Source organism: Nycticebus coucang, chromosome 1 (genome assembly GCF_027406575.1).
Source record: "Nycticebus coucang isolate mNycCou1 chromosome 1, mNycCou1.pri, whole genome shotgun sequence".
In the NCBI taxonomy this organism is placed as follows: Eukaryota; Metazoa; Chordata; class Mammalia; order Primates; family Lorisidae; genus Nycticebus; species Nycticebus coucang.
In genome coordinates this window covers 142086329-142105340 of record NC_069780.1, presented here as the reverse complement: position 1 = coordinate 142105340, position 19012 = coordinate 142086329, and the positions used below count along the sequence as shown (strand labels likewise).

Below are 19012 nucleotides of genomic sequence, written 5' to 3'. Positions count from 1 at the left end.
ACTCCAGTATTTTTTTCTAACTCCTAAGTCACCAGCAGTTTGCTTAAAATAATTGGGTAGTCCTCCTGTAACCCATTATTTTGCTAACATAAGTAAGCTTTTCTAGTTTTTTCAGAATTACTGTACTGGTATGTGTCTGTGTTTGTGTATAGATACAAACACACACATCTCACTTTCAGGTACTGAACAGCAGATCAAAATTGGTTTCATTTCTTAGGTTGTTGATTATTCTATTTACTTTTAACTAAGAACCCTAATAATTTTCTAATTCTGAGCCCAAAATCCTTGGGGTTTTTCTCATTGAAAAATAAGCCACTTATTTTCATAAGGCATATTTAAAGAATTCCTTGCTTCTGATATTTGAACTCCAATCATGTTTTATAAAACATTCTCTTCTTGTAACCGCACTTATTTACTTATGCCATGAACAAAGCAGTGACAAGAATTAAGCTTGTAAATAACTTTGCAACATGAAAACAAAAGCTTATGCTATTAAATAAAAGCTATCCTATTTTGGTAAGTTGAAATTCAAAAAACATATATACTACATATAATTTCTTAAATGTGATAGTGCATTAAGTCAAATACAAAAATTGGTTTATATTAGATGCATAATTATTTATTGCCATGACAAATTGATCCAAAATGAAAGATACATTCAGAAGATTTGCACCTCAAAATGGAGTAATAATTAATGAAATGTTTGTGCAAAATAAAGTGCAAGCATTGTAAAATTGAAGTCTGTCTTTCACAATGATTAAGATGGATTAAATGATGAAATAAGACTGTATAGCCACTGCACTGGGTACTTGAATGGTTTTTCAAGCATGTCTCATGGCTGAACCTTCTATTTCAATCTGCTTCAATTTTTTTTTTTTTTTGAGACAGAGTCTCATTATGTCACCCTCAGTAGAGTGCTGTGCCATCACAGCTCACAGCAACCTCCAACTCCTGGGCTTAAGCAATTCTCCTGCCTCGGCCTTCCAAGTAGCTGGGACTACAGGCGCCCGCCACAACACCCGACCATTTTTTTGTTTCAGTTGTCGTTGTTGTTTAGCTGGCCCAGGCCGGGTTCGAACCTGCCAGCCTGAGTGTATGTGGCTGGTGCCCCACCCACTGAGGTACAGGTGCCACCCGTCAATCTGTTTCACATTTTAAAAGTAACATATAATGGTCACTTGGAATCTGCTATATACTTTGATTTCATTACAGTCTTATCTGTTTATAAGCAGTAACACAGACACATACGGTTCATACTTTTAAGTAAAGGCTAGATAATGATATCTTAAGGAAGGATAGGTTTAAACTATATAAAATTAGATAAACAATTTGAACCATTTAATGAAAGTGTCATTTGCGTATAAAGGACATGTTCACTTTTACATGGCATCATCACTAGTAGCTACTAGACTGAAATGTGGTTAATGGAAGTCAAGCATTTTGTAGAATTAAAGATTTAATTGCCCTCTTGTTTCTCTAGTTAAGTAGCAACTGTATTTTCCAGATAAGAAAATATGAGACATTCCTTGTAATTTTTTAAGTAGCACAATCCAACCATGCCAGACCTTCTTGAAATAGCTTACAAAGCATTGATTCCAAAGTGATCAGAGTATCCAAAGAACAAAAATACCTTGAATAGAATGGAAATCTAGGGAAGTGGACATCTAGATCGAATTTGTTACAAGTGGTATATTAGTAACGAAACACTAGAAAAATGAAATGGAAGAAATACATTTCCCACTGCTTCATGTAAAAAGAATAGCTAACTACAGATAATAGCACATGAAGATAATTGTTTTAAAGTATTTTTTCTTATGATGTCTTTGTCAGATTTTATCAGGGTAATAACTGGCCTAATTAAGTTAGGAAGTATTTCTTCCTTTTCTATTTTCTGGAAGAGGGTGTGTAAAATTGATATTTCTCTCTTAAGTATTTGGTAAAATTCGCCACCGAAGTTACCTGAGCCTTTTCTGTAGAGATTTATAACTGTAATTTCAACTTCCTCACTAAATACAGGTCTATTCAGGTTATTTCTTCAATGTGCTTTGGTAGTTTATATCTTATAAGGAATTTATTTTCTCTTTTTTTTTTTTTTTTTTTTGTAGAGACAGAGTTTCACTTTATGGCCCTAGGTAGAGTGCCATGGCATCACATAGCTCACAGCAACCTCCAACTCTTGGGCTTAAGCGATTCTCTTGCCTCAGCCTCCCAAGTAGCTGGGACTACAGGTGCCCGCCACAACACCCAGCTATTTTTTCGTTGCAGTTCGGCCGGGGCCGGGTTTGAACCCGCCACCCTCGGTATATGGGGCCGGCACCTTACCGACTGAGCCACAGGTGCCACCCAAGGAATTTGTTCTCTAAGTTGCTAAATATATAGATCTAGAGTTGGTCTTAGTGTTTTCTAATTATCCTTTTAATATCCATAGTGTCTGTACTGTTTCTCTTCTCTTATTTCTGAATCTGTTAATCTGTATTTTCTACTTTCTTAGTCAGTAGCTAGAGGCTGACCAATCTTATAAATCTGAAAGCATTTTTAATGCACTCAAGACAGTTACGCTTAGAAACTTTAACTTCTTAGTCAACATTGGATAAGAGTGACTAATTTTTAATTAAGGATCTACTTTGCTTTTTTTTAATCATAGTCATAACTTCTATATGATGAGTAATCATCCCTCATGCTCTATCACACTTGAACACTACGGCTGATTCTAACTTCATGAAAAACCAAGGTGGCTTAGATAGAATACTGGAGATTTAATCTCCGAGAGCCTAAAAATTAAGTCCTGCTCTTCAATGGCAAGAACTATGGGTTCATATATAGATCTTCATTTTAGCCGTGGGGGCTTAGTATTTGCTGGTCTTAAGTGAGAGACCTCCAACCTAGTGTTGCCGTAAATTAGAGTAGTTTGTGAATCTATGTTAGAACTACTCAGTGTGCTATTTAAAAAGTAGGCCTTATTAGGGGACCTACTAAATCTAAATTGAAGGTGTGGCCCTGACTGCATTTCTTATGAGTTCTCCAGATGTTCTTACAGTGTTATAGAACCGCTGGTCTAATATGAAGAGTAAAAGAAAAAGTTGGTTTTTAAACTTCTAAATACCAAATAATTAGTCTTTAGAAGAGAAGAGTTATAAGAAGGCTGGACCATTACCATTATTACTGATATAATTTCATATTACTTTCCTTTTCAGTTTTCCCTCACAATACTTGTGAAATCATGTACTCACCAGCCCCACTTCACTAATTTCATGATTAATAAAAAAATTCCAGTTGGAATTAGAACTGTCTCCTCCATCACTGTAATTAGAGCCACACCATTAATACCTAACACAATTTCTCTTAACTACTAATTATGGCATCTAATTTATGATAAAATATCTTAAGTCTCCTGTTATGTTTAAATTGCATCAAATTTAAATTATGTTTAGCATAATACTGGCATGCCAAGCCAAACTATTGCAGAGAATTATATGAACAAGAAACATTAGTCACAGACGTGTTTTGCTATCCATCAAATAATTAGTAGATTTTTAAAAATCAACATTTACAGGCACATAATTAAATGTCACTTAGAAAATCCTTAAGACCAAGCCACAAGCTCATTTAAATATAGCTGTATTTGATAGTTTCCAAGGAAATACCACTGGGGAAATTGTGATAATTCAGTTGTATCATTGATCTAACCTGGGCCCTTAAGGATTTCTAAATGTATTTTATTATGTACTCAGCATAAGTGGCTATGCTAATGTTATCCACACCAAACTGCAGACGAGATGAGTAGTACTATGTAGAAAACCTGAGCATCCTACCTTTGCTTTCTAAACATTCCCATTATCTATTTTTATCTTTTCATAATATCCCTTGCACTGAATTCTGCCTTCTACCAGCTCTTAAGATTCCCTGTCATTCGTCACAACAAACAACATTAAAGATGATATTGGCTGCCATGTTAAGTATTCATTACTGAAAGCACTTATCAAAACTAAACCTAGAGAACAAATTTCTTCTCTCCTAAAATGCTGCTCAATGGCAAATACATTTCTTCTAAACCAGCGTGGGAAACTTTTCCTCTTGGTCATCTCCCTGCTCAGAAAATTGCTTAAGGGAATTTAGAGCTGAAGAATTCACCAATAAACAACCATGTTGTTCAATAAATATACTCTGCTACTAAGTCTAATATACAAATGTGATAAAAATTTGAAAATGGAACCTTGTTCCGGTGCTATATTGGCACTTAACACAGCTACTGATCATTCGTTTCCAAAGAACTCATGTTTTGCTCAAGTCTTTCAACGATCAGATATGGTGTTTTGTTTGTTATTTTTTGTTGGGGGGTTGGGAGGAACTATCTACAGGGAATACTTCAGAGCCATAAACCTCTGGCATTCTGGGCTAAAGTCTCTGGTCAAATCAGGAATGCTCTTCAGTGCTGCTGCTGAATGATCTGCTCCGGATGTGGTTTCTCAGTTGCTCTATAAGTTCAGGATTCTGTTGTTGTATCTGCTGAGCAAATTGCTGTCCCCTATAGTAAAGAGGCAAAGTGGTATGAACAGGGAATTGATTGCCAGTCAATTAGTACCCATGCAAAAAGAACTGCAGAAAATACCAGAACTACCTAGAGGGAGCTTTGTCTGTAAAAATACCTTTTAGGAGATGAGGGAGGGGGAAAAGGAGGAGGGAGGGCGATTGTTGTGCTCTCACCTAATGGGCACAATGTAATATATGGTAGCATACCTGTAGGGTGCAGGACACACCTACAAGAGGGACTCTACGTAACAAAAGCAAACGTTGTAACCTAGCTGTTTGTACCCTCACATTAACCTGAAATTTAAAAAAATTAAATTAAAAAATAAGTTTTAGGGCAGCGCCTGTGACTCAAAGGGATAGGGTACTGGCCCCATATATTGAGGGTGGAGGGTTCGAATCCAGCCCTGGCCAACTGCAACAAAAAAATAGCCAGGCGTTATGGCAGGCGCCTGTGGTCCCAGCTTGGGAGGCTGAAGCTAAAAGAATCATCTAAGCCCAAGAGCTGGAAGTTGCTGTGAGCTGTGATGGTACAGCACTCTACTGAGGGCAACAAAGTGAGACTCTATCTCTAAAAAATAATAATAATAATAATAAAATAAGTTTTAGAAACACCCTTTAGTAGCTGGAAGTTTTCCAGTGCCTCTATATAGCATTATTACCTTGCAGTATTCATAAGAAACGTCAAACCTAAGAAAGGAGTGCCTGACTTAGATGAAATCTACCCCTCTAGGGCTTAATCACAAATAAGCCAGGGTTAGGAGTATATGCTTTTATTACGTATGTTCAAATACAATGTTTCTGTAGTCAAGTCTTAATAATCTCTCATATGACAGCCGTAACACCCAGTTTGGGATGATTATAGAGGTCACCTAACAATTGATTTTAAAAAATGCAATGAAGTTTAACACAAATTCCTGAGTGTGAGGCCCTTACTTGCAAGTGTTAGAGATAACTATAACCAAGCTGCTTAAATTCTAAAAGTGCAAAATTCTAAGTGGTTACATGGTCTTGATTGCAAGCAGCAAATGGTTCTTGTGGCTTCCTATAAAATTTCCAGTGAAAACATCAGATACATATTCAAAAAACAAAGTTCTCTTGAGCAATTTAGATGGAAGAGAAGATAATATGCTTAAGTAATAAGATGAAAGGCATTTGTTTAAAGGTTGACTAGCACTGAAAAAATCTGAATAGTTTCCTCAATTGTCTGAACATTAAAATATGTAGCATGATTTTAAAATATTTATGTGTACCAAATTAATACAGCTCTTAAGTGGATAATTAACTTTCATCTGCTTCCCTAAGTAATTTACTCAAGTCCACCAAAAAACTTTTTCTTGGCTCTTCACTGGGAAAAAATGGGGGATTAATTGCTCTATATGGGAAATCACAATATACAGGGTTCATGTGCAATTTAAAATAGTATGTAATTTTAAAAATGCACACAAACTTTATGGTCACCCTGTATTTGGATATATGATTTTTACTGTTTTTCTCCATGCCCTCTAAGGTACCAGGTTACCAATCCTTAGGAGATTCTGCACACAAAGTATGGATAGTATGGATATCCCCACCTAAGAAACTGAGGACTCTAACTTCATACTGACAGCATAATCAAGTAACAAAAAATGAGGCTGCAAATCCAAAGACTAAATATGGATGTAGTTAACACCCTTAGTAAGTCACTAACCTATATGTCCGTTTCTCTAGCCATAGGGATATAAATTACCTATTCTTCTAATATCTCCCTCACCTGCCTTATTGAGCTGGTTAACAAAAAGAAAAGCATATTGAATACACATAATTACTCTTCTCAAGAGACAGAGCTGGCCAGACAACCCAAGTCTGTATTCCTTCCCTTTAGTCTGGTAAGTGATCCAAATCTATGAACTACTTTAAGATTTAGTAACTTTAAGGGGACCAGTGACACTAACAGTAAAAGATAAAAATTAGAGAAAGTCCTGTTCCCCTTATCTTAGAGACAGACTACAAAACATAAAATATATTTTTCACTACTTTTTTTTTCCTTTTTTTTTTTGAGACCAAGTCTTACTCTGTTGCCCTGGGTAGAGTGCCATGGCATCATCATAGCTCACGGCAACCTCAAACTCTTGGGTTCAAGCAATGCCTTTGCCTCAGCCTCCCAATAGCTGGCACTAAAGGCAAGTGCCACCATCCTGCATTAATATTTCTATTTTTAGTAGAAACGGTCTCATGGTGAGGCTGGTCTCGAACTCCTGAACTCAAGCAATCCACCTGCCTCAATCATCTATTTATTTAGATAAATAAATAAATAAAAAATACTTACGCTTGGATAAGGCTGGACAGGTCAGTTAGGCCCCCAACTCCAGCAGCAGGTCCCCCAATGGCATTTGTCATCATTCCCGACATTCTAGAGTATGCAAGAGATACATCACTGCGACTAGCATATATTCTTAATAAACAACTGGCTAAGGAAAATTCATATATACCCACATAATCTAAGAACTTAGGTCAAATATATATGGCTTTAAGTTAAAAGTAACTGGCTTTCAGGGTAGTTAAAAGTAACTGGTTTTCAGGGTAGTTTTGTCATTTTTGAGCTCAAATTAGGAGCCTGGCAAGTAAAAGAGGGGAAATGTAATAAGTTCCTTCTATATACTCACAGCTGTTGAACTTGAGGGTTCTGCATTAAAGTTGCTGCCTGGAATTGAGAAATAGCACCTACCATTAAAGGCGGTTAAATATTCAGGGATCTTAAACAAAGATTTTTTTTAATAGAAGATTGACAGCTAAACCATGTAGGTACTAAAATTTTGTAGAATTCTAGTGTGCTATACAAAGTAAATGGGAATGCAAACCAGGAGGCACTAGGAAAAGTGGCATTAAAAAGATAATGCAAGGATAAAGAGATTGCAAACACTGTAAGTTAAGGTTATTGACAGCAGTTTACTTACTACTACTGACCAATTAAGCCAAAAGGAAAAATAGAAACTTTAAAGTATATTTAAAGACTTTCCAACACTTGAGAGGATCCACTCTAAAACACTTAAAAATAGTCTTGAGATGTGACTTTGCTCAATGAGGCCCAGTAGTTTCAATCCTCCTGTGTTTTCAATGGGGTAAGCAATTATACATTTATATGTATACACGCTTTTAAAACTCTATCTTGAAAGCACACCTACTGTTTCGTTTTTTGGTTTTGTTTTTTTGCTTCAAATTGGTACTGCCAACATTATCCATATAAATTTTTATTTTAATCTAAACCTTCACAGATGGTAGTTAGTTTTCATTTACTGAACCTAAATGAGGCATTAGGCAAAGCCACCACTTGTTTTTATTACCAAAAAGATAGAACTTGAAAATAATTTAATAATTTTCTTCAAGTCTCAGTCCAGATTAGTACCTCTCAGCCAACCCCTGAGTACTATGGGCATTACACAGGAAAAGCAGGATTTATGAGCTTTAAACATAAAGCATTTCATTTCACAATCCCTTTAAACCTGTTCCACGAAAGTAGTTCTTCTTCTCCCAGAATCTAGGACCTAGAAGAAGTTTGGAACAGATGCTATAAATTTTCTGGTTACTTTTAAGTAAGTAGTCCTCCTGTAAGTTATAAAATGACCTCCAGTTCAGTAGTTAATGTTTCAGAGTAACAACCAAATATATAAAACAAGTAAGTCCATAAAACAGGTGAAACATTCCCTCTCCCCATCGTGGACCTGCTACAGATCAGCCAGTTTGCAGGCGGCTGCTCCTTTTCCTATAGTGCTTCCACTCTTCCTTCCTTAGCTTTGTGACCCCAAGTTCTGCCCCTCCAGGGTCAAGGTTATGTGGAGGAAAAGGAGTAAAGGGAGTGGGAGTTCTTATTTGTTGGCTGGTACTATCTTACTGGTTTTGCATTGGTGCTCTTTGGGTCTGCAAGGTGCTTAAAAGTACTCTGGTTCTCTCAAGAGGCACTCTCTGAGGTTCTTCAGATACTTCTCCCATCCCCACACCCCTGGGGATTTCTCATCTACCCTCTCAGAAGGATAATTTACTCTCTGATAAATGCTCTGACTTTCTCTTCAGTCTCTGACTCGAGAGACTCTCTATGTTGGGGTCCTGTCACGTTCCAGGAAGCACTCTTGGGCATATTTAGACAAACCATCTCACAAGTGTGTGTGCTCACCATGGTCCACAGGAAACAAACCTCTGCTCCACTGTTACAGTAACTACTCAAACCACACAGCTAATTCTGCCAACTGGCTTCATCAGCTGGCAAGTCAGACACACGTCCCCTGGCTTTCCAACTGAGGACCAGACAGAAAACTCTGATTAGATCAAAAGAGCCCTTTCTCAGTGGGCTTGAGATGAGCACAGGCCTCCCTACTTCCTTCAGACATGGAGCATTGGAACTCCAATAGCTCTCTCTAAAAATCCCTTTTTTATCTCGATCAAGCTGCCCTTTTTAAGAGTCACAAAACATGTTTTTTACCCCCATTTTTTGCAACTCCTACATGTGGTCTCACACCCTATTTTCGTACATAGCAGCTTGGAACCAAGCCAAATCTAAAACTACAAGAATTTCCTTTTCACATCCTATTAAATACCATAACCTGAGAGTTCTGGAAATGGGTAACCATGTTTAAAAATGTAACAAAACCGGGTGGTGCCTGTGGCTCAGTGAGTAGGGGCGCTGGCCCCATATACCAAGGGTGGTGGGTTCAAACCCAGCCCCAGCCAAACTGCAACAAAAAAATAGCCAGGCGTTGTGGCGGGCATCTGTAATCCCAGCTACTTGGGAGGCTGAGGCAAGAGAATCGCCTAAGCCCAGGAGTTGGAGGTTGCTGTGAGCTGTGATGTACGGCACTCTACCCAGGGCAGTAAAGTGAGACTGTCTCTAAAAAAAAAAAAAGTCACAAAACCTACCAGAAAACACATTTGGTAGCATGTAGGTAGGAAAATGATGATCAAACTAAATTTGATAAGGTTAGAAAAACCTACCAATTGCTCAACAAACTTCTTTATTTCACTGAGAATGAGTCATCTGTGCAATCTGTGCGTTTTAGTTCAACTGAAAATTTAATGGATGCAAGAAACATTTTTTTCAAGGAAACAAAAATGCATAAGAACTGATTTCTGCCTTCCAAGGACATAAGTGGTAGAATAGTTTTCATCCAAAGTATACAGTCACCCAAGGAGCTTGACATGCCCAGGTAACATCCTAGACCCACTAAGTCAAAGTTACCATCTATTGGACCAGAGCATGTACCTCATATCTTTCCAAAAGGCCTGTAAATTATTTAGTTGAATAAAACCACATATTTATGAGACATACTAAGAATTCACATAAAACTTCTGTTTTAAGACAGAAAACAAGACAGACATTGCTGAGGGGCCAGCTTAGGGAACCATTATGACCAAATACTCTGACCTCAATTGTTAGATATCTTCCTAAGACTACTTAGGAGAGTAGTTTTTAATCTTTCATATATTTGCAGACCCCTATGGCAATATGATGAAAAATATAGTTCTCTCCCTAGAAAAAATACACATATGCACATATGTACAAATTTTTGTATGTGATTTTGGGAAGATCCATGGAATTCTTGAAGTCCATCCGTGCCTCTCCCACAAAGAGGTACATGGACAGGTTAAGAACCCTGCCATAGTCTTAAATCAAAACTCTAATGTGACTGACCATCATGGCAAAAGATGTCTTGCTCCTAAAAAGTTTTGGAACTACATAGCTCAGTGGAAAATAGAACCAATAGAGCAAAAAAGAAAAGAAAAGATACTCACCATACTAATGAAGGCTGGATTATTTATCAGGCCAGCCATGTCAAAGCTCAATCCAGTTCCTGTCTATAAAACAATTATATCTGAGAATCAGTCCAACCACTATGATTTAATTATACAATACACTGGGAATGACAGTATTTCACTCATTTGGCATTAACAACTTACAGGACTAGATACCTCTCTTAACTTCTGTTCTGCTATTTTCAGATTGGATTTATAGGAATCATTTTCAGGATCAAGATCTAATGCCTTCTGATAACTTGTAACCGCTTCTTCAAATTTATTCATGGCTGTGAGGGCCAGCCTGAGAGGAATACAGAATATAAGATATGTGATTAAAGAATATCAGTACACCACAAACAGCCAAATGTCTGTCTTAGATTCACTTCAAATCCAGATTAACTTAATTTATTCACTGGATTATGTTCAAGGAGTACCACTAAAATTTCTTCTAATTCCAAGACTCTGTTAAGTCTCAACTCTCTCCATTCTGCTGACAAGCTATGAATCATGAACTTAATGCTTAGAAATAAACCTTACCTACCCTTCCATTTTTCAAGCCTAACATGTAAAATAATTGAGGTATGAATGCCTAGAATGAGCGCCACAAAGATGTGAGCTAACAATCCTGTGGTCGTGTGAATCCTTGATGCATACTGGGTAACACAGCAAGACCCTGTCTCTACAAAAAAGAAAAAAAATCAGCCAGGCATAGTGGCGTGTGCCAATGGGCCCGGCTACTCAGGAAGCAGAGCCAGGAGGATTGCTTGAGTCCAGGAGTTTGAGGTTGCAGTGAGCTATAATGATGTCACTTTACCCTAGACCAGGCCACAGAGTGTGAATCTGTCTCAAAAACCCAAAAACAAAAAATACATAAAACCACAATGCTAATACCACTTTTAAGAACTCTAAAATTTATTTGTGCTTCAAAATGTCTGACATACTTTTTCTTCCTAACAGAGACTTTGAGGAAAAATAAGTACAAATTTTCCATTAAAAAAATAGGGGTTCAGCGCCTGTAACTCAGCAGCTAAGGTGCCAGCCGCATACACCAGCGCTAGCGGGTTTGAATCTAGCCTGGGCCTGCCAAACAAGGATGACAACTGCAACAAAGAAAATAGCCGGGGGGCAGCGCCTGTGGCTTAAAGGAGTAAGGCACCAGCCCCATATACCTATACCACAGGTGGTCGGTTCAAACCTGGCCCGGCCAAAAACTGTAAAAAATATATATATATATATCTGGGCGTTGGGGCAGGCACCTGTAGTCCCAGCTACTCGGGAGGCTGAGGCAAGACAATGGCTTAAACCCAAGAGTTGGAGGTTGCTGTGAGCTGGGATGCCAGGGCACTCTTCCCAGGGCGACATAGTGAAACTCTGTCTCAAAAATTAATAATAACAAATAAATAAATAAAATAGGCTGTGAGTTAGCAGATAACGATTCCTGATCAAAACACATTAGTTGTTAAGTAGATAAAATGAGCAAGCTTTACAACCCAATTAACAAGTTATTATCCCAAAAAGTTTTAATGTTTTCTCCACCTAGTGATAACTTATTTATTGAAAAATTACTTGAGAATTAAAGAACAATGGCATATTTGGAGAGATGGTATGGGGGGGTTGTTTGTGCTAGTTTTTTTTTTATTAAATCATAGCTGTGTACATTAATACAATCATGGGGCACCATACACTGGTTTTATAGACCATTTGACATATTTTCATCACACTGGTTAACATGTTTTTTTTAATTATTCCAATTCTCTCTTTTCTGACTTATCTCACAGAACTTTATCTGCATAAAATACAGTACACCACAGAAAAATTCTCACATGCCGGCACAGTGGTTCATCCCTGTAATCCTAGCACTCTGGGAGGCTAAGGTGGTGGATTGCTTGAGCTCAGGAGTTCAAGACCAGACTGAGCAAAAGGGAGACCCCATCTCTACTAAAAACAGAAAAACTAATCGGGTATTGTGGCATGCGCCTGTATTCCTAGCTATTCGGAGGCTGAGGCAAGAGGATTGCTCAAGCCCAAGAGTTTGAGATTGCTATGAGCTGTGACACCACAGCACTCTGTCCATCCCCCCCCAAAAAAGAAAAAATTCTCACAACCTGGATAACCATAAAAGATATTTCATCAGAGTCCCCAATTAATAGGCAATAAATTTGTATTGAAACCCTACTATGTATAAGATACTTTTATATTCTTTTATTTATTTATTCTTGTTGTTGTCGAGATGGGGTCTTGATCTGTCACCAGGCCAGAGTGCTCAAGTGATCCTCCGACCTTAGCCTCCAAAGTGAAAAGGACTACAGTTGTGCACCACCACACCTTGGGGAATTTTTTTAATTTTTTGTAGAAACGGGGTCTCACTGCTGCTCAGACTCCTGGCCTCAAGCAATCCTCCTGCCTTAGCCTCCCAAAGTGCTGAAATTACAGACATAAGCCACTGGGGCCAACCTGAGACACTCTATTAGATACTGAGGATTCCACAATGAAAAAGCTAAAATTCCTGACTTTAAGACACACAAAGGACCTGTAAATAAAAACGGCATTATTAAAGGAAATCAGTAAGAGAGATTTTCAAAACACAGTATGTTTCTTTTTGTTCAGGGACAAGAGTCTTGCTCTGTTGCCCTGGGTCAAGTGATGTGGGATCATCATAGCTTACAGCAACCTCAAACTCTTGGGCTCAAGCAAATCCTCTTGCCTCAGCCTCCTGAGTAGCTGGAACTACAGGTGCCCACCACAATGCCTGGCTAGTTTGTCTATTTTTAGTAAAAGCAGGGTCTCACTCTTGCTCAGGCTGGTCTCAAACTCATGAGCTCAAGTAATCCACCCACCTTGGCCTCCCAGAGCACTAGGTGAGCCACCACGCCCAGCCCAAAACTGGGCACGTTGATAAGACCTGAGAGATGTGAAGAAAGCAGTCAGGTGAAAATCAGGAGAGTGGCAGCAATACATACAAAGGCTCTGAGAAAGATACAAGCTTAATATGCTTACGGTACACATCAAGCCTGATGAGGAGCGAACACAGAAAACAAAGTGTGGAGGGCAGCCAGGTACTAGATCATATAAGATCACTGTTTGGAGTTTGGACTTTATTCTGAGCTACAATAAAGTAACAAGGTAACATGATCTGTCCATGTACAGGTTCGTGCCTGTACTTCCAGAACTTTGGAAGGCCAAGGCAGGAGGATTGCTTGAGACCAGGAGTTTGAGACCAGCCTGAGCAACATAGGCAAGATCAGCAAGATCCCATCTCTACAAAAAATTTTACAACTTAGCTAAGCACAGTGGTGTGTGCCTGTAGTCCCAGCTACTCAGAAAGCTGAGGCAAGAGGATCACTTGAGCCTGGGACTTTGAGGCTACAGTGAACATGACCAGGCCACTGCACTCCAGCCTGGGTGACAAGAGTGAGACCTTGTCTCTTAAAAGAAAGAAAAAAAAAGTAACATGATCTGATATATGCTTTAGAAAGCTCACTCTGGCTTCTATATAAAGGATCAACGTGGGTGAGGAGTTGAGTGAAGACAGGAAAACCACTTAGGAAGCTAGTATAATAGTCTAGGGAAGAAAAGTAGTTTGGACTGGAATTAATAAGCAAGATAGTGATCAACACTTGGATTCACGATATACACAGAAACTAGAATTAATAGGACTGATAGGTTATAAGCACTTGTGCTAGGCATAAGAAGAATCAAAGATGAATCATAGGCTTTTAACCTGAGCACTGGGTAGAAAAATGACAGTAAAATTTACTGAGATGGGAAAAATTTAAGAAGCGAGCAAGAGTTCTATATGAAACATGGTAAGTTTGAAATGCCTGTGAAACATCCAAACAGAGATGAAAAGTAGTTAAATAAATCAGTATGGAGTTCAAACATAAACTTAAGAAATTCAGTAACACTGCTGATTCTCTATCACAGCAGTTATGTTCTATAAAGTCACCACATAGACTGAAGTAGCAAATGCTGAACAGTCGTTCATAAGGGAAATATAGGGTTAGCTTTCTGCGAGCCTTTGGTCAGAGTTTCATCAACCAACCAATACATAATCTTGTTTTATGTATGTTTATGTTTTAAAAACCCTTACTGAATACACATTTTTGATTTATTAGCTTTTAACTCATGCCAACAGCACTAAGTCATACTTGAATGAAGCTTATCTCACACATGTATTTTCTCTTTAACGCTCATTACAGCTTCATTCACTCAGGAACACTCAACAACATTTTAGTCTATATTTAGGGATTACCGTAAACAGTACAATCACAAACAAAAGGCACAAAATACAAAAATGTAGCACTAAATAAACGGTTTCTGTATAAGAACGAAAACAAAAAGAGCACTGCCTAATTCAACCACTACTGAGATCATGCACATCAGGAAACTCAAATTTTTCACTCTGTGTCCATGCCCATGCATGCTGAGGTCCAAGGGCTGGAGAAGATGGATGTTCCAACTTTTTCTGAGACAGAGTCTCGCTCTGTTGCCCAGGCCAGAGTGCCATGGCCTCAGCCTAGCTCACAGCAACCTCAAACTCCTGGATTCAAGTGATCTTCCTGCCTCACCCTCCTGAGTAGCTGGGACTACAGGCACATGCCACACTGGCCAGCTAATTTTTTCTATTTTTAGTAGAGACCGGGTCTCACTCTTGCTCACCTGGTCTTGAACTCCTGACCTCAAGCAATTCTCCCACCTTGGCCTCCCAGAGTGCTAAGATTATAGGCATGAGCCACTGCACCTGGCCCCCCTTCTATTTGTTATATTCATACCCTGAAAGATTCCTCTTTACTCAGTCTATAGATTCAAATGCTAATCTCTTCTGAAAACATCCACACAGACACCCCCAGAAATGTCTTACTAGCTATATGGACACCCCTTAGCGCAGTCAAGTTGGCAAAATTAGCCACCACAGGGACATACACAAAAGCCTGAGTGCAGTGAGCTGAAGACAGAATGAGAGCATGGAGATGAGACAGCAAGAGCTGACAACTAGAAGGGGCTTCGCAGAGGAAGAACTGTGAGATGAATGGGAGCTGGAGTGAAACAGTGGGTAAACAGGTGATTCCAGTGGATGATAATTTTTATGACCTTTTCACACCCTAGTCATTATCATCTATTAGAGATGGAAAAACTAATGTTATGGAAGATAAAAGGGATAACAACAATTTTAAAGTCCTGTAGAAGGCTAAAAAGGAGCGAGATTTTAAAGCCGGAGTTAAAGTGATAGCCTTAAATAAGAACCTTTCCATTTCGACAGGAAAAAACACATTCTGTATCAATACAAATGCAGGTAGACTGGTCGATCAAGGAAGATGAGTACCTTTTCTTCAAAATGCATGTATTTGCTCGATTAAGTGTAAAGCAAGGTCGTTAGCTGATAGTCACCATGAAGAGGAAAGTGAAATTTTAAAGGGAGAGAAGGTGTGAAATAGTCCCATCAGAGAGTCAAAGGTAAACGTAAAAGGAAGTGAGTAGTACTGTGCCAACACTGAGTGCTCATCTGAGTTTTGTGGTCATGGACATGGTCTACTTAAATGGCTGTAACATTTTCTCCAACAAACAACTAATCACCTCACTGCCAAGTCACATAAATTGCAGTCATTTCCTCGCTTATGTTTTATTTACCTTCTCATTAGTTCAGAGGATGCAATATTAGGCAGGAAATTCAAAACCAAGCCATTAAGAACAATATTTTCAATACTCCTTGGTATTACTATGAACGCTCTCCCAAAACTCACCCCATCCTCCCGTAGGCCTTGCTGTACTTGGAATCGATTGCTATTGCTTTTTCACAATCCTTTATTGCATCTGTGTAGTGACCTAATTTGCTTTGAGCAGCAGCCCTAAGAGAGAAAAAAAAAAGAGATTTTTATTACAAGCAGCTTTCAAGGTGTGAATTTACATTTTCAGGTACTAATGAAACCACATTTTCATTGTCCCAACTTACAGATCATTCCCAGTCAATTTCTAAGTCAAACTAAGTTAATTATATAACCAAAGGGGAAGGAAAAAAGCTTAGAAACTTCTGTCCAAAGAAAAGAAATACGCAGGCTGCCACTCACTGTTTGCTTTGCTACGGAAAAGACAAACATACAAGTCATACCACCAATCTACCTCCTTACTGCCTTTCTATTATAATTTGCCCAAACTTAACAATGAAAAAACAAGGACATCTGGGCTTCCAGGAAGGCACACAGAATATATGACCAGGCAGCGTGTGTGGCTCAGTGAATAGGGCGCCGACCCCATATATCGAGGGTGGTGGGTTCAAACCCGGCCCCGGCCAAATTGCAACAAAAAAATAGCTGGGCATTGTGGCAGGCACCTGTAGTCCCAGCTACTCAGGAGGCTGAGGCAAGAGAATCACCTAAGCCCGGGAGTTGGAGGTTGCTGTGAGCTGAGATGCCACGGCACTCTACCGAGGGCTATAAAGTGAGACTCTGTCTCTACAAAAAAAAAAAAAGAATACATGATTGCTGCCAAGTGACCACACTGAGTGCTGTGCTGTCAACATGTCACTTTCATGGTAGGGTTCACGTACAAGTAATATGCCAGTCCTCTGGCACTTCCTCCCGTGCATTCACTTCTGAGGCAGACTACACTTCACTTCTTTCAGTCTTCCACAAGTTCTCATAATCTTGTTTCTCAGCAAAAAGGAACAGTTACATAGACAGAAATCTCTCCATTTGTGACCTCTGCTCAGTAAGGCTTCTATTATTAGGAAGAATTAACTCAAAGGCGATATAGAAAAGGAGAAAAGCGGCTCGAATGTGGATGCTCAGAAAACCGAGTGGGTACCAGCAACCAGGAGACAACAGGCATCTCTTGCATCAGACACGAGGGCCCAAGTGTGGTGACCACTTCTTAGATTTCTCACAGCCACAAAGGAGGATGCTATGCTGCAGGCCCCCTGCCTCAAACACTGTAACACCAAGACCTGGTGCCCTTTCTATTAATAAAGGCAAGGAAACCCTTTCTGAAAAATATTGCTGGTGAGCCCAGAAATTAACTTAGGCTCTTCATGTTCTTGAGTCTATAGACAAAAGTCCCACGGTGCTTCAGACTCTCACTCCCTGGTCCTCTCCTCTTGCAATCTGAGAAGCACTACTCTTATCTTTGCTATCTTTATTCTTCTCTCTTTACCCACAATTGTTGTTCTAATTGTCCTAAAAACATTTTGTTAAACCACCCAGTGAACATTTCTCTTCCTTGAAATTAATCAATGGTCACTTCTTTCAGGGTCCTAGACTCTAAAAAGTACACATGAAAATAATAGGACTGATTAAAACATCATTTATCTTCAAGTATCAGTTAGGGTCCTCCCTGATACTTAGCATTTCTTGTGTATCTTCTAATCTCCTCTGTCAATGGAACTACAGACCAGGACTACCTAATACCACTTTTTTTTTTTTTTTTTTTTTTTTGAGACAATCTCACGTTGTCATCCTCCGTAGCTCAGGACTACCTAATACCACTTTTTTTTTTTTTTTTTTTTTGAGACAATCTCACATTGTCATCCTGGAGCTCAGGCAATCCACCCACCTTAGCCTCCCAGAGTGCTAGGATTATACACACAAGCCACCACACTCAGCCCTAATACTACCTTTTATATCACATCAAGTTTACTATTGTACTCCACAAAATACCGAATGTGCATAATAATAGATCAATTATTTGTTAGGTACCCATGAACAGTAAGTGCTATGTAAAACCAATCCTGGACAGAAGAAGCTAAAAGTTATACTGCCAATTCTGAAAGTTGAACCTGGGAATATAAACCTACCAAAATTTCTCTAAGAATTAACCACATCTTTTCCCACTAACGGGAAAAGACAGAGAAAACAAAAGTTTAGTTCTGATCAACAGGAAGATCCTGAGAGATTCTCATCAGAGCCTGGCTTCCACAAAGCAGATGAACATGTGACACTGGGTAACTGACATTTTCCCAGCTAATGCAAGGACTCCAGATCAATAAGAACATTTTAAAGTTCTACTGCATAAGGAGCACAACTTTCCAGACAAGTACAAGTCTCCCTTCTAGAGACCAGTCTTGAAAAGATTACGTACAGACTCAGAAAGTAGGTTTCAAGGAAATGCATAATGATGCTCAAGTTGGCCTTCTAAGCCACAGAACTTTCAGAAAACTTTGTGCCTTAGTAACAACAGGAAAGAAATAAAGTATTGCCTCAGTGCAAGCTCCATTTCCTACCACTATAGAAAGCTCTCCTTTGTGGGTAATTTTAGTCCATAGAGCCAGCAAAATGACCTCAGAGACCTCAAATCCCCAGGTCTGTGCTGTCCTCTGTTTGAGTTGCTTGAAGGAAAACAGTTCAGAAAGTGAATTAAGGCTTTGAATCCTGCTAACTCAGGAAGATAGTCCTGGCTTTACAACTACCAAACCAAATTCTTTCTAAAAATTAACATTTACTGGGAGGAAAGAAGTTAAATGGCCTAAGCTTTCAGACAGATATGTTTTTGGTTTTGTTTTGAGACAGTTTCACTCTGTTGCCCAGGATAGAGTACTGTGGAGTCAGCCTAGTTCACAGCAACCTCAGACTCCTGGGCGCAAGTGATCCTCCTGCCTCAGTCTCCATTAGCTGGGACTCTAGGTACCCACCACAATGTCCACCTAATTTTTTCTATTTTTAGTACAGGTGGGGTCTCGCTTTTACTCAGGCTGGTCTTGAACTCCTGAGCTCATGGGATTCTACTGCCT

At 39.0% G+C, this 19012-nt stretch overlaps 1 protein-coding gene across 2 annotated transcripts in view; it reads right to left on the bottom strand.

Moving 5' to 3' along the window:
* Window positions 1-607: 607 nt before the first annotated feature.
* Window positions 608-19012, bottom strand: part of SGTB (small glutamine rich tetratricopeptide repeat co-chaperone beta) — a 45356-nt gene continuing 26951 nt past the window's right edge. Inside the window, exons 6-11 of one of the 2 annotated variants that reach the window (XM_053589776.1) lie at window positions 16035-16139; window positions 10456-10594; window positions 10291-10353; window positions 7173-7210; window positions 6836-6919; window positions 608-4525 (exon numbers count right to left, since the gene is read on the bottom strand). In XM_053589776.1, the coding sequence (XP_053445751.1) occupies window positions 4414-4525; window positions 6836-6919; window positions 7173-7210; window positions 10291-10353; window positions 10456-10594; window positions 16035-16139 (541 nt within the window). In that variant the 3' untranslated portion in view covers window positions 608-4413. The remainder of the gene's footprint in view (window positions 4526-6835; window positions 6920-7172; window positions 7211-10290; window positions 10354-10455; window positions 10595-16034; window positions 16140-19012) is intronic. The other variant, XM_053589781.1, reaches the window with a different exon arrangement.